Here is a 16,467-nt window from a genome sequence, read left to right on the forward strand (position 1 = left end):
AAGCCTTTTGCTTCCTGGCTGAGAGGTATGGATGTAAGACCCTCTCTCAACATCTTGGAGCTAGATGAGGGAAGGGATTTCATTATACAGAAAAATTAACCTATTTTTAGTTCCATACGTCACTCTGCCCTTCTTTATGCCCAATGTCCCTAAATCCAGAATTTCTCTTGTTTAATTGTCCAATCTCTTGTCAAGGTGGGGAAGGAGTAGTTGCATGATCACACTGAGGGGGGTATCATTCTGTAGCCACTTTCTATCCCTACCTCATCCATGCCTCCATGTTATATGCTATCTTCCCCATTTTCCTTGTCTGGTTAGTTTCAGCCAGTCTCCCATGCCTGGCTGGAATCGGGATTCCCTTTCTGTTCCAGAATGTATATGGCTCATTCAGTGCCTCAGAAGTTACATTATTTCTTTGTCAAGTCCCTCATGAACTTCACTGTTTAAAAAAAGATTCTAGGGGCGCCTGGGTGGCTTAGTCGGTTAAGCGTCCGACTTTCACTTAGGTCATGATCTTGCGGTTCGTGGGTTCGAGCCCCGCGTCGGGCTCTGTGCTGACTGCCAGCTCAGAGCCTGGAGCCTGTTTCAGTCTGTGACTCCCTCTCTCTCTGACCCTCCCCTGCTCACACTGTCTCTCTCTCTCTCTCTTAGAAATAAATAAAACATAAAAAAAAAATTAAAGAAAAAGATTCTAAAGAGTTAATATGACCTGCAAGATTACCACAGCCCTGGCCCCAGACCCATTTTTTTAAGTACCTAGAAAGGTTAATTCTAAGCCAAGTTGTGTTCCCAGAGCTAGTACTTAACTGTTGCCAAAGACCACAGCAGATAATATCTGAGTATTATAGCATCAGAGTAAACCAAGGTAAGTGGAGAAAATACTCCTTTCTGGTTCAACAAAGTAGATATTTATTATCAAATTATAATCAGAAGTTTGATGGGTAAGTATAGAGTTAGAACAAAAGGAACTCTTTTTAGATAAACAATGTTCCAGTCAACAGGCTATGACCATATCTACCAAAAGCTATATATATTAGATCAGATACTTGAGTCAACTTGACAAGGTCCCTTCTGGGAGCATGTGTCTCATTTGACTTGAATTGATGAGTGGTTTAGAGGATCCTTTCTGACCCTGAGATAGTGTGACTCTGATGGGCTTTTTATCTACATTATGTATTTGTTTTTCCATGAAGTTTCACATTTCTTTTTGCAACTACTCCTTCTACATGTGTTCTGCTTCAGAGCCTGGAGCTTTCTGGGACTTGATAAGGTGAAGCTGCTAAACACGTAACAGCAGTGGTTTTGCCATCTGGCCTCTCTGATATCAGCCAGCTCCCCAGTTGGGGGAAACTATAGAGTCAGTCTTTCAGACTTTAGGTAGGTGTACCTGTTCACAGGTCTGGTATCATGGACTGCTGCTAAGAAATTCATTTCCTTGGGGCGCCTGGGTGGCTCAGTCAGTTAAGCATCCGGTTTCGGCTCAGGTCATGATCTCACGGTTCATGGGTTCGAGCCCCGCGTCAGGCTCTGTGCTGACAGCTCAGAGCCTGGAACCTGTTTCAGATTCTGTGTCTTTCTCTCTCACCGACCCTCCCCTGCTTGCACTGTCTCTCTCTGTCTCAGATATAAATAAAAAAAACTAAAAAAAAAAAAAAAACGAAATTCATTTCCTTGTGTATTATAGAACAGTAACTATGTAGCACCAATATGAGAAGAAGGTATATCTTGCTTAGGGCAATTTGGTTTTGGTCTTTTTTTTTTTTTTTTTTTTTCTCCCCCAGGGAAAAGTAGTAAGAACAGTCAAGTTAGAGAGCTAGATGAATGGGTACCAAGCACTCACCTGTCCTGGACTTTCTTCCTGCAGGATTCCCAACAGGTAACAGAAGTACCTTTGACAACTGTTGTGACCTTTGTGGACATTACCCAGAAGCCAGAGCCTCCAAGAGGCCAACCCAGAATAGACTGGAAACTACCATTTGACTTCTTTTTTCCCTTGAAAATAGCATTCAGCAAAGGAGTAGACTCTCAAAAAGGTTCAGCCTCTCTCATCCTTGTCCTGTGTCTCTTAGTACTTGGAGTTCTCAAGCTAGAAGCCAAGTGAAACAAGAAGAATCCGATTTAAATTTTCCCTATGGAAAGTCCTGAGCCTACTCTCTTGGCAGAATAGGCCGTAACTTACCCACTCGTGACCAGAGGAGAGCATTTAGGATAACAGAGGACCTAACTGAAGGAATGTTTGTATATGAAAGAAGGGATTTTTGAAAAGCAATAAAAATGCCTTTGTCTTGGCTCTCTGCTTAGGACTGTGCAGACCACCAAGTTACACATTAGGTTCTCTATTTCTCAAGCTGGGAAGAATGCAAAGAGCCCTTCCTCCAGGCCTTCAGGTTGTGTTATACATGACTGAAGTTTTGCAAGATCTTCATCCACCTGCTCTCAGGCACACATAGGCCCAACATAAAAAGGAACATGTTCCTGCTGTCCCCTGGATGAACTTGGGAATAGATGCCCTCTGGACTTGAGAGGAGCTGACTGTTCAGAACAGAAAACTGCTGTCTATAGATTTCATCTGGCCCCTCCCTACTCCTTTGGGCTACACACTTTGCCCAGGCATGAGTAGGGAGAGAGATTCTTTCTAGTCAGTTTTCAAAATGAATGTGGACTCCTAGCGCCCCCCCCCCTTTTTTTTACTAGCAAATGACCTTACCACTCATTTCTGCATTTTTCCTTTCTTCCATTGTGGTGAGGGGAAATAAAACTGATTGAGAGCTTTGTTGTACTAATTCCAGCAGCACACAGAAGCTGACATGTGATCACCTCGTGATTATTTATCTATGTGGGTGAGTTTTAAAAACGGGTAAAAAGCCTTTCATAGATAGCAGAATAGCATTCAAATCAAAGAACGTGGGTTCTTTTCCTGGGGTTGGACCTAAACATAGCAGAATGTGTGGGAGGGTAGAGGTGATGCCAGGAGCCAGAGGGTGGGGAGCCTAACATGACTGTAGTAGAAACATTGAATGGGCAAAATAGGCGCTGTGATGAGATAAGAAAGATGGGAACTCATTACGGGGACTTGAAAGCCAGGCAGAGAGAGCTGAGGGATAGTTTATATTTTTTCCACAACATATTAATGATCTGAATCTAAAACTGCCTTTTAACAAAGCATATACATAGATATAATAAATCCCACTTCATGAGCAGAAAATGCTAATTGTAAACACCATCTCTGATGGATTAATCATTTTGCCCCATTCCAGAGTAACCTGAAACTAACCTACCTCCCTGGAGGAAAGTGGCAAGGTTCCTGTAGCAGTTACTACCAACGTAGGAGGGAGTACATCTGTACAAGGGAGATTCTGCACAGCTGCAAGCTGGAAAGCAGATGACATCGTTCCTACTAGACTCCCATACACAGATGTTGCTTAATTCAGCAACCCTGCCTCCAAAGAAACCTGTACCAAAATAGCACAAAGCTACTATAAAGTATTTAGCGTCTCCAGCTTGGGCTTCTTAAAGGGAAATAAACTTAAGTGACAGTTCGTCCTAAATTATGGGGTAGGCGACATCTAATCTACTTCCAACAGCCTGTGAGTCCTCAGAATCTGGTCCCTATACTCCTTTATTCACTTGTTTATTCTCATGCCCCTGTGCTATGAAACCACTATAGCCCTACAAAAAAAAAAAAAAAATTACATCAAATATAATCACCAGAAAAGTGACCCTTTTATTTTTTATTACATTATTTTTTAATTTTCTTAACTTACATCCAAGTTAGCACATAGTGATATAGTGCAACAATGATTTCAGGAGTAGATTCCTTAATGCCCCTTACCCATTTAGCCCATCCCGCCTCCCACAACCCCTCCAGCAACCCTCTGTTTGTTCTCCGTATTTAAGTCTCTTGTGTTTTGTCCCCCTCCCTGTTTTTATATTATTTTTGCTTCCTTTCCCTTATGTTCATCTGTTTTGTATATTAAAGTCCTCATATAAGTGAAGTCATATGATATTTGTCTTTCTGTGACTGAAAAGTCACCCTTTTAAAGTATACAATTAAGTAAGTGGTTTTTAGTATATACAGAGTTCTGTAACCATCACCACTAATTCCAGAGCATTTCATCACCCTAAAGAGAAAGCCCATACTCATTAGCAGTCACTTCCCATTTCCCCTCTCCTCCTGGTTCCTAGCAGTCACTAATCTATTTTCTATCTCTAAATTTGCCTGCTCTGGACATCTCATATAAATGGAATCACACAATGTGTGACCTTTTGTGTCTGGCTTCTTTCATGTAGCGTGTTTTCAAGGTTCCTGTTGTAGCATGGATGAATAACCCATTGTATGAATATACCGCACTTTATTTATTCATCAGTTGATAGACATTTGGGCTTTTCCTACTTTTTGGAAGTTATGAATATACTGCTTTGAACATTCGTGTCCAAGTTTGTGTGTGGAATTATTGTTTTATTTATCTTGAGTATATACCTAGGGGTGGAATTTCTGGGTAATATGGTAATTCTGTGTTTAACTTATTGAGAAACTGTCAAAGTACTTTCCAAAGTGGAAGTTTCACCAGCGATGTATGGGTATTCCAATTTCTCCGTATCTTTGCCAACACTTGTTATTGCCTTTCTTATTTTAGCCATCCTAGGGGGTGTGCAGTGGTACCTCATGTAACCTAGCATGCCTTTGTATACTGTAGTACATAGAGATCTTACACCAGAAATCAGCATATCTGCTCTTCCAAGGTAGGAATACCTCAAGTGTTTTCTTCCTGTATACCCCTCTACTAATTTAATTAGCTTGTAAACGTAGTTTCCGATTACAAGACTACTTCAATATACCTTAGATAAGATTTTATGGTTATCTTATCTCTAGTCACTCTCTTTGTAACAGACCTTCAAGATATTTCTAAAACCATCTATAAAACAACGCAGTCTCCTTAGTTCCCTCCCTTTATCTATACAGGTTAAGTTGTTAGTTATTTGACTAACTGCACAAGAGGTCCGTATTATGACCATGTATTCAGTTTAAGGAACAATTTTAATTGTAAAGGGGTATGTATGATTTACATAGAATGAAATTGAAATCCCAGACAACCATTACAGCTGTGGAAAGACAGGTACTCTTAAATACTTTCCATGGGAATTTAAAACTGGTAGGAACTTGGAGAGAAGGGCAGGTAGCTATTTGATAATATGTATCGAAAGCCTTAAAAATGTTCATAAGCTCTGACCCAACAGTTCCACTTATTGGACATTATTGAGGAAGGAAAAATGTCCAGCAATGGAGAATTAAATATAATATATCCATAGACTGCAATCTTGTACAACACTGAAACTGAGTAGACTTGCCTTAATTACAACATGATCTATTTTTAAGTGAACAATATAGACTAAAGTAGAGTATATATTCTGTGACCTCATTTTTTAAAAAATACAAACTATACATGTGTTCTTAGGCAAACAGAAAATCTGGAAAGGTAACATGTCAAAATGGGGATTTTTTAAAAATAATAAGCATTTCTAATTTTTTTTTCTTGAAGACTCTTGTGTCTTACCTTAATTCAGTTTTTATTAAGAATTTTGCTGCCACACCAGTAGTGCATTAGCTTAAAGAAAATAATTATACATTTTAGTATTATTTTATGCTACAAAGCTTTATTTACGTAGTTCTTCAGAATATATTTCAATTGTCCATCCACTATTCTAAGTGTGAAATGATATCAAATAGAGTAGATATACAGGAAAGCATAAAAGAGAAAACAATTCTACAACTTAATATATACAGTATCATTAGTGGTTATTATTTTTACAGTTTTCTTTTGAGAATAATCCACTGAATTTTTCTGCCATTGACATTTCAGGGTCAAGTTGTCCTTAAGAGCAGTTTCCAGAGAATCAAGAATATAACAGTCCAATATATTTTTACAGGTGATATTTGACAGTTTGTGAGTAGGTGCAAATCATTTTTTTCTCCCACTTTTTTTCAAAAGTCTTGGATGATGAAGTGGAATCATGACCTTCACCACTATTATATCGGTCATATAAAGTTTTAGCAGCTTTCAAAATGGAGTTGGGAGAATTCAGACCAACGAGTTGGCCCAGAACATATTTCATTTCTTCAGTGGTGCCCTTAGCCATCTGATTACCTGGATAAGTTTGAATTTGAACATATGGATGCGGCAGAAGCTCAGGAATGGATATCCTCTGTTTAGGGTCCCTTATTAAACAACACTTTAACACATCTTGAAGATCTTTCTCTGGGATATCAGGAAATTTGATTTCATGATTAGGGTCAATTAATGTGTGTAATTTAGAAATCTGATTAATTATATGCTGAAACGGTGTCTTCCCATAAGTCATATAGTACAAAATGCATCCTAAGGACCAAACATCACTTTTGGGGCTTATCTTTGACTTAGATTTCCCATTCTCTCTTGAAGAAAACATATCTTTGATTGCTTCTAGCATTTCTAATTTTTATAGTCAGAGAAAATAAAACTGTGTTTTAAGGAAAATACATGCTCTCCCAAAGGAAACTCCCTGTTTATTGTATGTAAGAATGTTCCGTATTTATGAGTAACCTCCCTTTTCTATTGATGTATTTGGGTGTTTGTTTGTTTTTTGTCACATTCTGGGCCTGTCTTTGAAACCAGGGGTTCTGAGATGCCAGTCATATCTAATCTTCTAGGGTACTTTATAAAAATACTGATTCCTGGGCTCTACCCTTAGAGATTCTGATTCACTGGCAGGAAAAGGAGTTTCTAAGAATCTGTATGTTTCAAAGTCTTCCCTGGTACTTCTGATGTGCAGCCTGGTTTGTAAAACTACAAACTGATGTTGTGTAGTGCGGCTGAAACAGATTTCACTTAAGCGTCTGTCCTATGATTGCCAACTCTTGTGAAATGTCTACCAGTCTAGTCTACTGCCTTTTCTCTGAGAATTCCTATCACTTAGAGTTCTGTTGAAGGTGGGCCCAGCCTCCAGGCTCACATTGCCTGCGTGACCTGGTCTCTCCCTGCCACAGCTGACCAGTCCAAATGTGGAGTCCTGGACCTAGTTAGGCCAGTAAGATTTTCTCCCTTAGGACTTTGGAACTGGAATCAAGACGGGAAGTCAGTCAGGAGTAGGCACTAACTAAAGATATTTGAGGGCTGAGGAAGCCATTTTCTACCACCTGTTCGCCAATGAAAAGCCTACCTTAAAAGGGGGAAAAAAGAAACAGATGTGCAGAGAGAAGTATAAATCAGAGATCCAGAGTAGTTTTTGTTTCCAGATTCTACTGCCTTGGACCCACCTCTCATGAGATCTGGTTTTACCTTTTGCTCTTGGAGACTGCAAGTTATTCCTTCTAGTAAATTGCTTTATTTGAATATTTTTGTTATCAACAATTAAAGAACCTGAGACTAAGATAACTTAAACCTCGTACTCAGTAGCATTGTAAAGAAACAGTCTTCAATCCTACATTTGTATAGCCCAATTCTAAATAGTCCATTTCCTAGGTGATTTTCTAGTTATGCCCAATTCTATTTCCATTTGTTGAGACGAAAGTTAAATCCTTCCAATAAAAAAAATCCTTTTGGGGTGCCTGGGTAGCTCAGGCAGTTAAGCATATGACTCTTGATTTCACCTCAGGTCATGATCTTGTGGTTCGTGAGATCAAGCCCAGGGTCAGGCTCTGTGCTGACAGCACCTCTCTCTCTGCCCTTCCCCCGCTTACACGTGCTCTCTCTCTTTCTCTCTCTCAAAATAAATAAATAAACATTTTAAAAGTCGTTAAAAATCATATGCAGGAAAGATACCATGGCTATGGTATCTATTTCTGCAGAGGAGCAAAGCAGCTTATATTTCTGGTATTTGATTTTTCTCAATCCACAGTCACATATACCACTCCTTTGTCCACATTGGTGGAGTAGAATATTAATAGTAAAATAGTAATAAAACTCAAATCACAGTAATAAATAAAATAAAAAATATACAATATTAAAGGATTTCTATATTTGTTTCCTTTAACATTCCTATGGAATAGACAAGGACTGTGTTATTAGTCCATTTCTTATTTAAGAAAACTAAACCCAAAGAAATTAAATTCTTTCATTTATCAAATATTTGTTGTCTAAATGCCAGGAACATACTTCTCTACTCTCAGAACCTTATATTCTAGCAGGGAAGGCAGATAAGCAATTTCCATAAGGTGATATGTGGTTTAAAAGAACTAGAACAGGATTTCTCAAGTAGAGAAGGCCACTGTCTTTAATGGCTTTAGTTACACCCACAGTTACCTAATTCGTTCTAAGTTTATGGTGCAAATCTTAAAAGCTGAAGTACCAGATGAAACTTACAAGAAAGAATTTTTAAAAGCATTTTTAAAAGCATTGTAAAAGCATTACTTTTATATCCTCCACCCAACTTCAAACCCATGTAAGCTGACAACTTAACCCATGTTCNAGCATTCAGCAAAGGAGTAGACTCTCAAAAAGGTTCAGCCTCTCTCATCCTTGTCCTGTGTCTCTTAGTACTTGGAGTTCTCAAGCTAGAAGCCAAGTGAAACAAGAAGAATCCGATTTAAATTTTCCCTATGGAAAGTCCTGAGCCTACTCTCTTGGCAGAATAGGCCGTAACTTACCCACTCGTGACCAGAGGAGAGCATTTAGGATAACAGAGGACCTAACTGAAGGAATGTTTGTATATGAAAGAAGGGATTTTTGAAAAGCAATAAAAATGCCTTTGTCTTGGCTCTCTGCTTAGGACTGTGCAGACCACCAAGTTACACATTAGGTTCTCTATTTCTCAAGCTGGGAAGAATGCAAAGAGCCCTTCCTCCAGGCCTTCAGGTTGTGTTATACATGACTGAAGTTTTGCAAGATCTTCATCCACCTGCTCTCAGGCACACATAGGCCCAACATAAAAAGGAACATGTTCCTGCTGTCCCCTGGATGAACTTGGGAATAGATGCCCTCTGGACTTGAGAGGAGCTGACTGTTCAGAACAGAAAACTGCTGTCTATAGATTTCATCTGGCCCCTCCCTACTCCTTTGGGCTACACACTTTGCCCAGGCATGAGTAGGGAGAGAGATTCTTTCTAGTCAGTTTTCAAAATGAATGTGGACTCCTAGCACCCCCCCCTCCTTTTTTTTACTAGCAAATGACCTTACCACTCATTTCTGCATTTTTCCTTTCTTCCATTGTGGTGAGGGGAAATAAAACTGATTGAGAGCTTTGTTGTACTAATTCCAGCAGCACACAGAAGCTGACATGTGATCACCTCGTGATTATTTATCTATGTGGGTGAGTTTTAAAAACGGGTAAAAAGCCTTTCATAGATAGCAGAATAGCATTCAAATCAAAGAACGTGGGTTCTTTTCCTGGGGTTGGACCTAAACATAGCAGAATGTGTGGGAGGGTAGAGGTGATGCCAGGAGCCAGAGGGTGGGGAGCCTAACATGACTGTAGTAGAAACATTGAATGGGCAAAATAGGCGCTGTGATGAGATAAGAAAGATGGGAACTCATTACGGGGACTTGAAAGCCAGGCAGAGAGAGCTGAGGGATAGTTTATATTTTTTCCACAACATATTAATGATCTGAATCTAAAACTGCCTTTTAACAAAGCATATACATAGATATAATAAATCCCACTTCATGAGCAGAAAATGCTAATTGTAAACACCATCTCTGATGGATTAATCATTTTGCCCCATTCCAGAGTAACCTGAAACTAACCTACCTCCCTGGAGGAAAGTGGCAAGGTTCCTGTAGCAGTTACTACCAACGTAGGAGGGAGTACATCTGTACAAGGGAGATTCTGCACAGCTGCAAGCTGGAAAGCAGATGACATCGTTCCTACTAGACTCCCATACACAGATGTTGCTTAATTCAGCAACCCTGCCTCCAAAGAAACCTGTACCAAAATAGCACAAAGCTACTATAAAGTATTTAGCGTCTCCAGCTTGGGCTTCTTAAAGGGAAATAAACTTAAGTGACAGTTCGTCCTAAATTATGGGGTAGGCGACATCTAATCTACTTCCAACAGCCTGTGAGTCCTCAGAATCTGGTCCCTATACTCCTTTATTCACTTGTTTATTCTCATGCCCCTGTGCTATGAAACCACTATAGCCCTACAAAAAAAAAAAAAAAATTACATCAAATATAATCACCAGAAAAGTGACCCTTTTATTTTTTATTACATTATTTTTTAATTTTCTTAACTTACATCCAAGTTAGCACATAGTGATATAGTGCAACAATGATTTCAGGAGTAGATTCCTTAATGCCCCTTACCCATTTAGCCCATCCCGCCTCCCACAACCCCTCCAGCAACCCTCTGTTTGTTCTCCGTATTTAAGTCTCTTGTGTTTTGTCCCCCTCCCTGTTTTTATATTATTTTTGCTTCCTTTCCCTTATGTTCATCTGTTTTGTATATTAAAGTCCTCATATAAGTGAAGTCATATGATATTTGTCTTTCTGTGACTGAAAAGTCACCCTTTTAAAGTATACAATTAAGTAAGTGGTTTTTAGTATATACAGAGTTCTGTAACCATCACCACTAATTCCAGAGCATTTCATCACCCTAAAGAGAAAGCCCATACTCATTAGCAGTCACTTCCCATTTCCCCTCTCCTCCTGGTTCCTAGCAGTCACTAATCTATTTTCTATCTCTAAATTTGCCTGCTCTGGACATCTCATATAAATGGAATCACACAATGTGTGACCTTTTGTGTCTGGCTTCTTTCATGTAGCGTGTTTTCAAGGTTCCTGTTGTAGCATGGATGAATAACCCATTGTATGAATATACCGCACTTTATTTATTCATCAGTTGATAGACATTTGGGCTTTTCCTACTTTTTGGAAGTTATGAATATACTGCTTTGAACATTCGTGTCCAAGTTTGTGTGTGGAATTATTGTTTTATTTATCTTGAGTATATACCTAGGGGTGGAATTTCTGGGTAATATGGTAATTCTGTGTTTAACTTATTGAGAAACTGTCAAAGTACTTTCCAAAGTGGAAGTTTCACCAGCGATGTATGGGTATTCCAATTTCTCCGTATCTTTGCCAACACTTGTTATTGCCTTTCTTATTTTAGCCATCCTAGGGGGTGTGCAGTGGTACCTCATGTAACCTAGCATGCCTTTGTATACTGTAGTACATAGAGATCTTACACCAGAAATCAGCATATCTGCTCTTCCAAGGTAGGAATACCTCAAGTGTTTTCTTCCTGTATACCCCTCTACTAATTTAATTAGCTTGTAAACGTAGTTTCCGATTACAAGACTACTTCAATATACCTTAGATAAGATTTTATGGTTATCTTATCTCTAGTCACTCTCTTTGTAACAGACCTTCAAGATATTTCTAAAACCATCTATAAAACAACGCAGTCTCCTTAGTTCCCTCCCTTTATCTATACAGGTTAAGTTGTTAGTTATTTGACTAACTGCACAAGAGGTCCGTATTATGACCATGTATTCAGTTTAAGGAACAATTTTAATTGTAAAGGGGTATGTATGATTTACATAGAATGAAATTGAAATCCCAGACAACCATTACAGCTGTGGAAAGACAGGTACTCTTAAATACTTTCCATGGGAATTTAAAACTGGTAGGAACTTGGAGAGAAGGGCAGGTAGCTATTTGACAATATGTATCGAAAGCCTTAAAAATGTTCATAAGCTCTGACCCAACAGTTCCACTTATTGGACATTATTGAGGAAGGAAAAATGTCCAGCAATGGAGAATTAAATATAATATATCCATAGACTGCAATCTTGTACAACACTGAAACTGAGTAGACTTGCCTTAATTACAACATGATCTATTTTTAAGTGAACAATATAGACTAAAGTAGAGTATATATTCTGTGACCTCATTTTTTAAAAAATACAAACTATACATGTGTTCTTAGGCAAACAGAAAATCTGGAAAGGTAACATGTCAAAATGGGGATTTTTTAAAAATAATAAGCATTTCTAATTTTTTTTTCTTGAAGACTCTTGTGTCTTACCTTAATTCAGTTTTTATTAAGAATTTTGCTGCCACACCAGTAGTGCATTAGCTTAAAGAAAATAATTATACATTTTAGTATTATTTTATGCTACAAAGCTTTATTTACGTAGTTCTTCAGAATATATTTCAATTGTCCATCCACTATTCTAAGTGTGAAATGATATCAAATAGAGTAGATATACAGGAAAGCATAAAAGAGAAAACAATTCTACAACTTAATATATACAGTATCATTAGTGGTTATTATTTTTACAGTTTTCTTTTGAGAATAATCCACTGAATTTTTCTGCCATTGACATTTCAGGGTCAAGTTGTCCTTAAGAGCAGTTTCCAGAGAATCAAGAATATAACAGTCCAATATATTTTTACAGGTGATATTTGACAGTTTGTGAGTAGGTGCAAATCATTTTTTTCTCCCACTTTTTTTCAAAAGTCTTGGATGATGAAGTGGAATCATGACCTTCACCACTATTATATCGGTCATATAAAGTTTTAGCAGCTTTCAAAATGGAGTTGGGAGAATTCAGACCAACGAGTTGGCCCAGAACATATTTCATTTCTTCAGTGGTGCCCTTAGCCATCTGATTACCTGGATAAGTTTGAATTTGAACATATGGATGCGGCAGAAGCTCAGGAATGGATATCCTCTGTTTAGGGTCCCTTATTAAACAACACTTTAACACATCTTGAAGATCTTTCTCTGGGATATCAGGAAATTTGATTTCATGATTAGGGTCAATTAATGTGTGTAATTTAGAAATCTGATTAATTATATGCTGAAACGGTGTCTTCCCATAAGTCATATAGTACAAAATGCATCCTAAGGACCAAACATCACTTTTGGGGCTTATCTTTGACTTAGATTTCCCATTCTCTCTTGAAGAAAACATATCTTTGATTGCTTCTAGCATTTCTAATTTTTATAGTCAGAGAAAATAAAACTGTGTTTTAAGGAAAATACATGCTCTCCCAAAGGAAACTCCCTGTTTATTGTATGTAAGAATGTTCCGTATTTATGAGTAACCTCCCTTTTCTATTGATGTATTTGGGTGTTTGTTTGTTTTTTGTCACATTCTGGGCCTGTCTTTGAAACCAGGGGTTCTGAGATGCCAGTCATATCTAATCTTCTAGGGTACTTTATAAAAATACTGATTCCTGGGCTCTACCCTTAGAGATTCTGATTCACTGGCAGGAAAAGGAGTTTCTAAGAATCTGTATGTTTCAAAGTCTTCCCTGGTACTTCTGATGTGCAGCCTGGTTTGTAAAACTACAAACTGATGTTGTGTAGTGCGGCTGAAACAGATTTCACTTAAGCGTCTGTCCTATGATTGCCAACTCTTGTGAAATGTCTACCAGTCTAGTCTACTGCCTTTTCTCTGAGAATTCCTATCACTTAGAGTTCTGTTGAAGGTGGGCCCAGCCTCCAGGCTCACATTGCCTGCGTGACCTGGTCTCTCCCTGCCACAGCTGACCAGTCCAAATGTGGAGTCCTGGACCTAGTTAGGCCAGTAAGATTTTCTCCCTTAGGACTTTGGAACTGGAATCAAGACGGGAAGTCAGTCAGGAGTAGGCACTAACTAAAGATATTTGAGGGCTGAGGAAGCCATTTTCTACCACCTGTTCGCCAATGAAAAGCCTACCTTAAAAGGGGGAAAAAAGAAACAGATGTGCAGAGAGAAGTATAAATCAGAGATCCAGAGTAGTTTTTGTTTCCAGATTCTACTGCCTTGGACCCACCTCTCATGAGATCTGGTTTTACCTTTTGCTCTTGGAGACTGCAAGTTATTCCTTCTAGTAAATTGCTTTATTTGAATATTTTTGTTATCAACAATTAAAGAACCTGAGACTAAGATAACTTAAACCTCGTACTCAGTAGCATTGTAAAGAAACAGTCTTCAATCCTACATTTGTATAGCCCAATTCTAAATAGTCCATTTCCTAGGTGATTTTCTAGTTATGCCCAATTCTATTTCCATTTGTTGAGACGAAAGTTAAATCCTTCCAATAAAAAAAATCCTTTTGGGGTGCCTGGGTAGCTCAGGCAGTTAAGCATATGACTCTTGATTTCACCTCAGGTCATGATCTTGTGGTTCGTGAGATCAAGCCCAGGGTCAGGCTCTGTGCTGACAGCACCTCTCTCTCTGCCCTTCCCCCGCTTACACGTGCTCTCTCTCTTTCTCTCTCTCAAAATAAATAAATAAACATTTTAAAAGTCGTTAAAAATCATATGCAGGAAAGATACCATGGCTATGGTATCTATTTCTGCAGAGGAGCAAAGCAGCTTATATTTCTGGTATTTGATTTTTCTCAATCCACAGTCACATATACCACTCCTTTGTCCACATTGGTGGAGTAGAATATTAATAGTAAAATAGTAATAAAACTCAAATCACAGTAATAAATAAAATAAAAAATATACAATATTAAAGGATTTCTATATTTGTTTCCTTTAACATTCCTATGGAATAGACAAGGACTGTGTTATTAGTCCATTTCTTATTTAAGAAAACTAAACCCAAAGAAATTAAATTCTTTCATTTATCAAATATTTGTTGTCTAAATGCCAGGAACATACTTCTCTACTCTCAGAACCTTATATTCTAGCAGGGAAGGCAGATAAGCAATTTCCATAAGGTGATATGTGGTTTAAAAGAACTAGAACAGGATTTCTCAAGTAGAGAAGGCCACTGTCTTTAATGGCTTTAGTTACACCCACAGTTACCTAATTCGTTCTAAGTTTATGGTGCAAATCTTAAAAGCTGAAGTACCAGATGAAACTTACAAGAAAGAATTTTTAAAAGCATTTTTAAAAGCATTGTAAAAGCATTACTTTTATATCCTCCACCCAACTTCAAACCCATGTAAGCTGACAACTTAACCCATGTTCAGAGTCCTCATTGTTCACTTCAAAGAACTCCCCTCATCTATTTCCTAACTCAATATATTGCAGCACTACCATATTTGCAAAAATCCCTCCTCTTCTCTCACTGCTCCCCACTTTAAACGTAGTAAGGGCTGCCAGCTCTCCCCGCTTTATGCTCCCCTTGCCCACTGCTGGAGCCTTTTTTCCGGTCATTTCTTACTTGGGCCTTAGCACTAGCTGACCAGCCTCTCAGCTTCTACTCCTCTTTACTGATTTCTGACACACAAGTCTCATCACTGTGCCATTCCAGAACTTTAAAAGTGATGGTTCTCTGTCTTTGGGGATGATAAATTTCAAGGTCTTTAGCATGGCACAGAAATCCCTTTGCAAGGTGGTGCCACCAAACACCTCTCCTGTCATTGTCCCACCTGCAGCCTCTTCTCATAGGACATTTCACGCTTCTGCTTATTGCATTTCCTCTTCCTTATGTGATCCTGCTTCCCATTTCTAGGTGAACGATTTTGTTTTTGGCCTTCAAAGCACAATTTGAATGCCTACCCTCTTTTAAAAGCCTTGCCTGAGATCCTTGGACACCCCCTCCTCTAGCACAATTTGCAGCGTTGTAATCATTTGCTCACATATCTGTCTCTCCTATAAGGCTGTGAACTCATCTAGGGAGGGGGCGATATCTTTCTCCATATCGAGGTAATGCCTGCCACACACACAAAGTAGGCGATGCATTTTTGTTTTGTTTTTTATGTTTTTAATGTTTATTTTTGAGACAGAAAACATGAGCAGGGAAGGGGCAGAGGGAGGGAGGGAGAGGGAGGGAGAGAGAGAGAGAGAGAGAGAGAGAATCCGAAGCAGGCTCCAGGCTCTGAGCTGCCATCGCGGAGCCCTATGGGAGGCTCAAACTCACCAACAGGGAGATCATGACCTGAGCCAAAGTCAGACTCTTAACCGACTAAGCCATCCAGGTGCCCCTAAAGTAGGCAATGTTTAATGACTGAGGAAATGAATAAGTAGGCCCAGCAATGTTCTAAAGAAGGGGAAGATGCCTTCCTTGTCACTCGCCTCCAGTCAAGTGCTGTGCAGCCTTTCCCCCACCCCTGCACCTGTCCAGCGTTGCCTTGCCTATACAAAATGTGCCCTGGGAGGAAAACACAGCAAGTATGAAAGAGGGAGACTGAATTCTAATTTTAAGGGTAGATCCACATTTGCCTTTGGAATAGTTGTAATTGTCAGGGATTAAATACAACTATTTAAGTGCAATACTTCACCAGCGCCCTTGTAGAACAAGAGTTGGGGTGGGACTCTTGGGGAAACCCCTAGACCACTAGGGGGCAAATCATTTTATCACAACGACAAAATTTTCGCATTTAAATAGCAAAAGTTTAGCCGAGAGCACGGGTTCTGTAAATGCAGGTATGTGTAAGTTGATCCAACCTACTTCTGAGGTGTGCGTGGGATATAACGATCAACACTAAGAAACATTCCTTACTGGTGCCAAACAGCAGCTACGTGAGCCAAGCACCTTTCCTGCCTCCTCGGGAAGCCCCATGGGGCCCCTGTTCCCTAAGGGACGTGGACGCGCACAGGCGT

The 16,467-nt window shown here is 39.1% G+C and overlaps 1 protein-coding gene across 1 annotated transcript in view; it reads left to right on the forward strand.

Moving 5' to 3' along the window:
* Nucleotides 1–2,801, forward strand: part of TCTN3 (tectonic family member 3) — a 22,416-nt gene extending 19,615 nt beyond the window's left edge. Inside the window, exon 14 of the mRNA XM_077779482.1 lies at nt 1,865–2,801. Within this exon, the coding sequence (XP_077635608.1) occupies nt 1,865–2,101 (237 nt within the window). The 3' untranslated portion in view covers nt 2,102–2,801. The remainder of the gene's footprint in view (nt 1–1,864) is intronic.
* Nucleotides 2,802–16,467: the final 13,666 nt, after the last annotated feature.

This window comes from Crocuta crocuta, unplaced genomic scaffold (genome assembly GCF_008692635.1).
Source record: "Crocuta crocuta isolate KB4526 unplaced genomic scaffold, BGI_CrCroc_1.0 scaffold170, whole genome shotgun sequence".
NCBI lineage: Eukaryota > Metazoa > Chordata > Mammalia > Carnivora > Hyaenidae > Crocuta > Crocuta crocuta.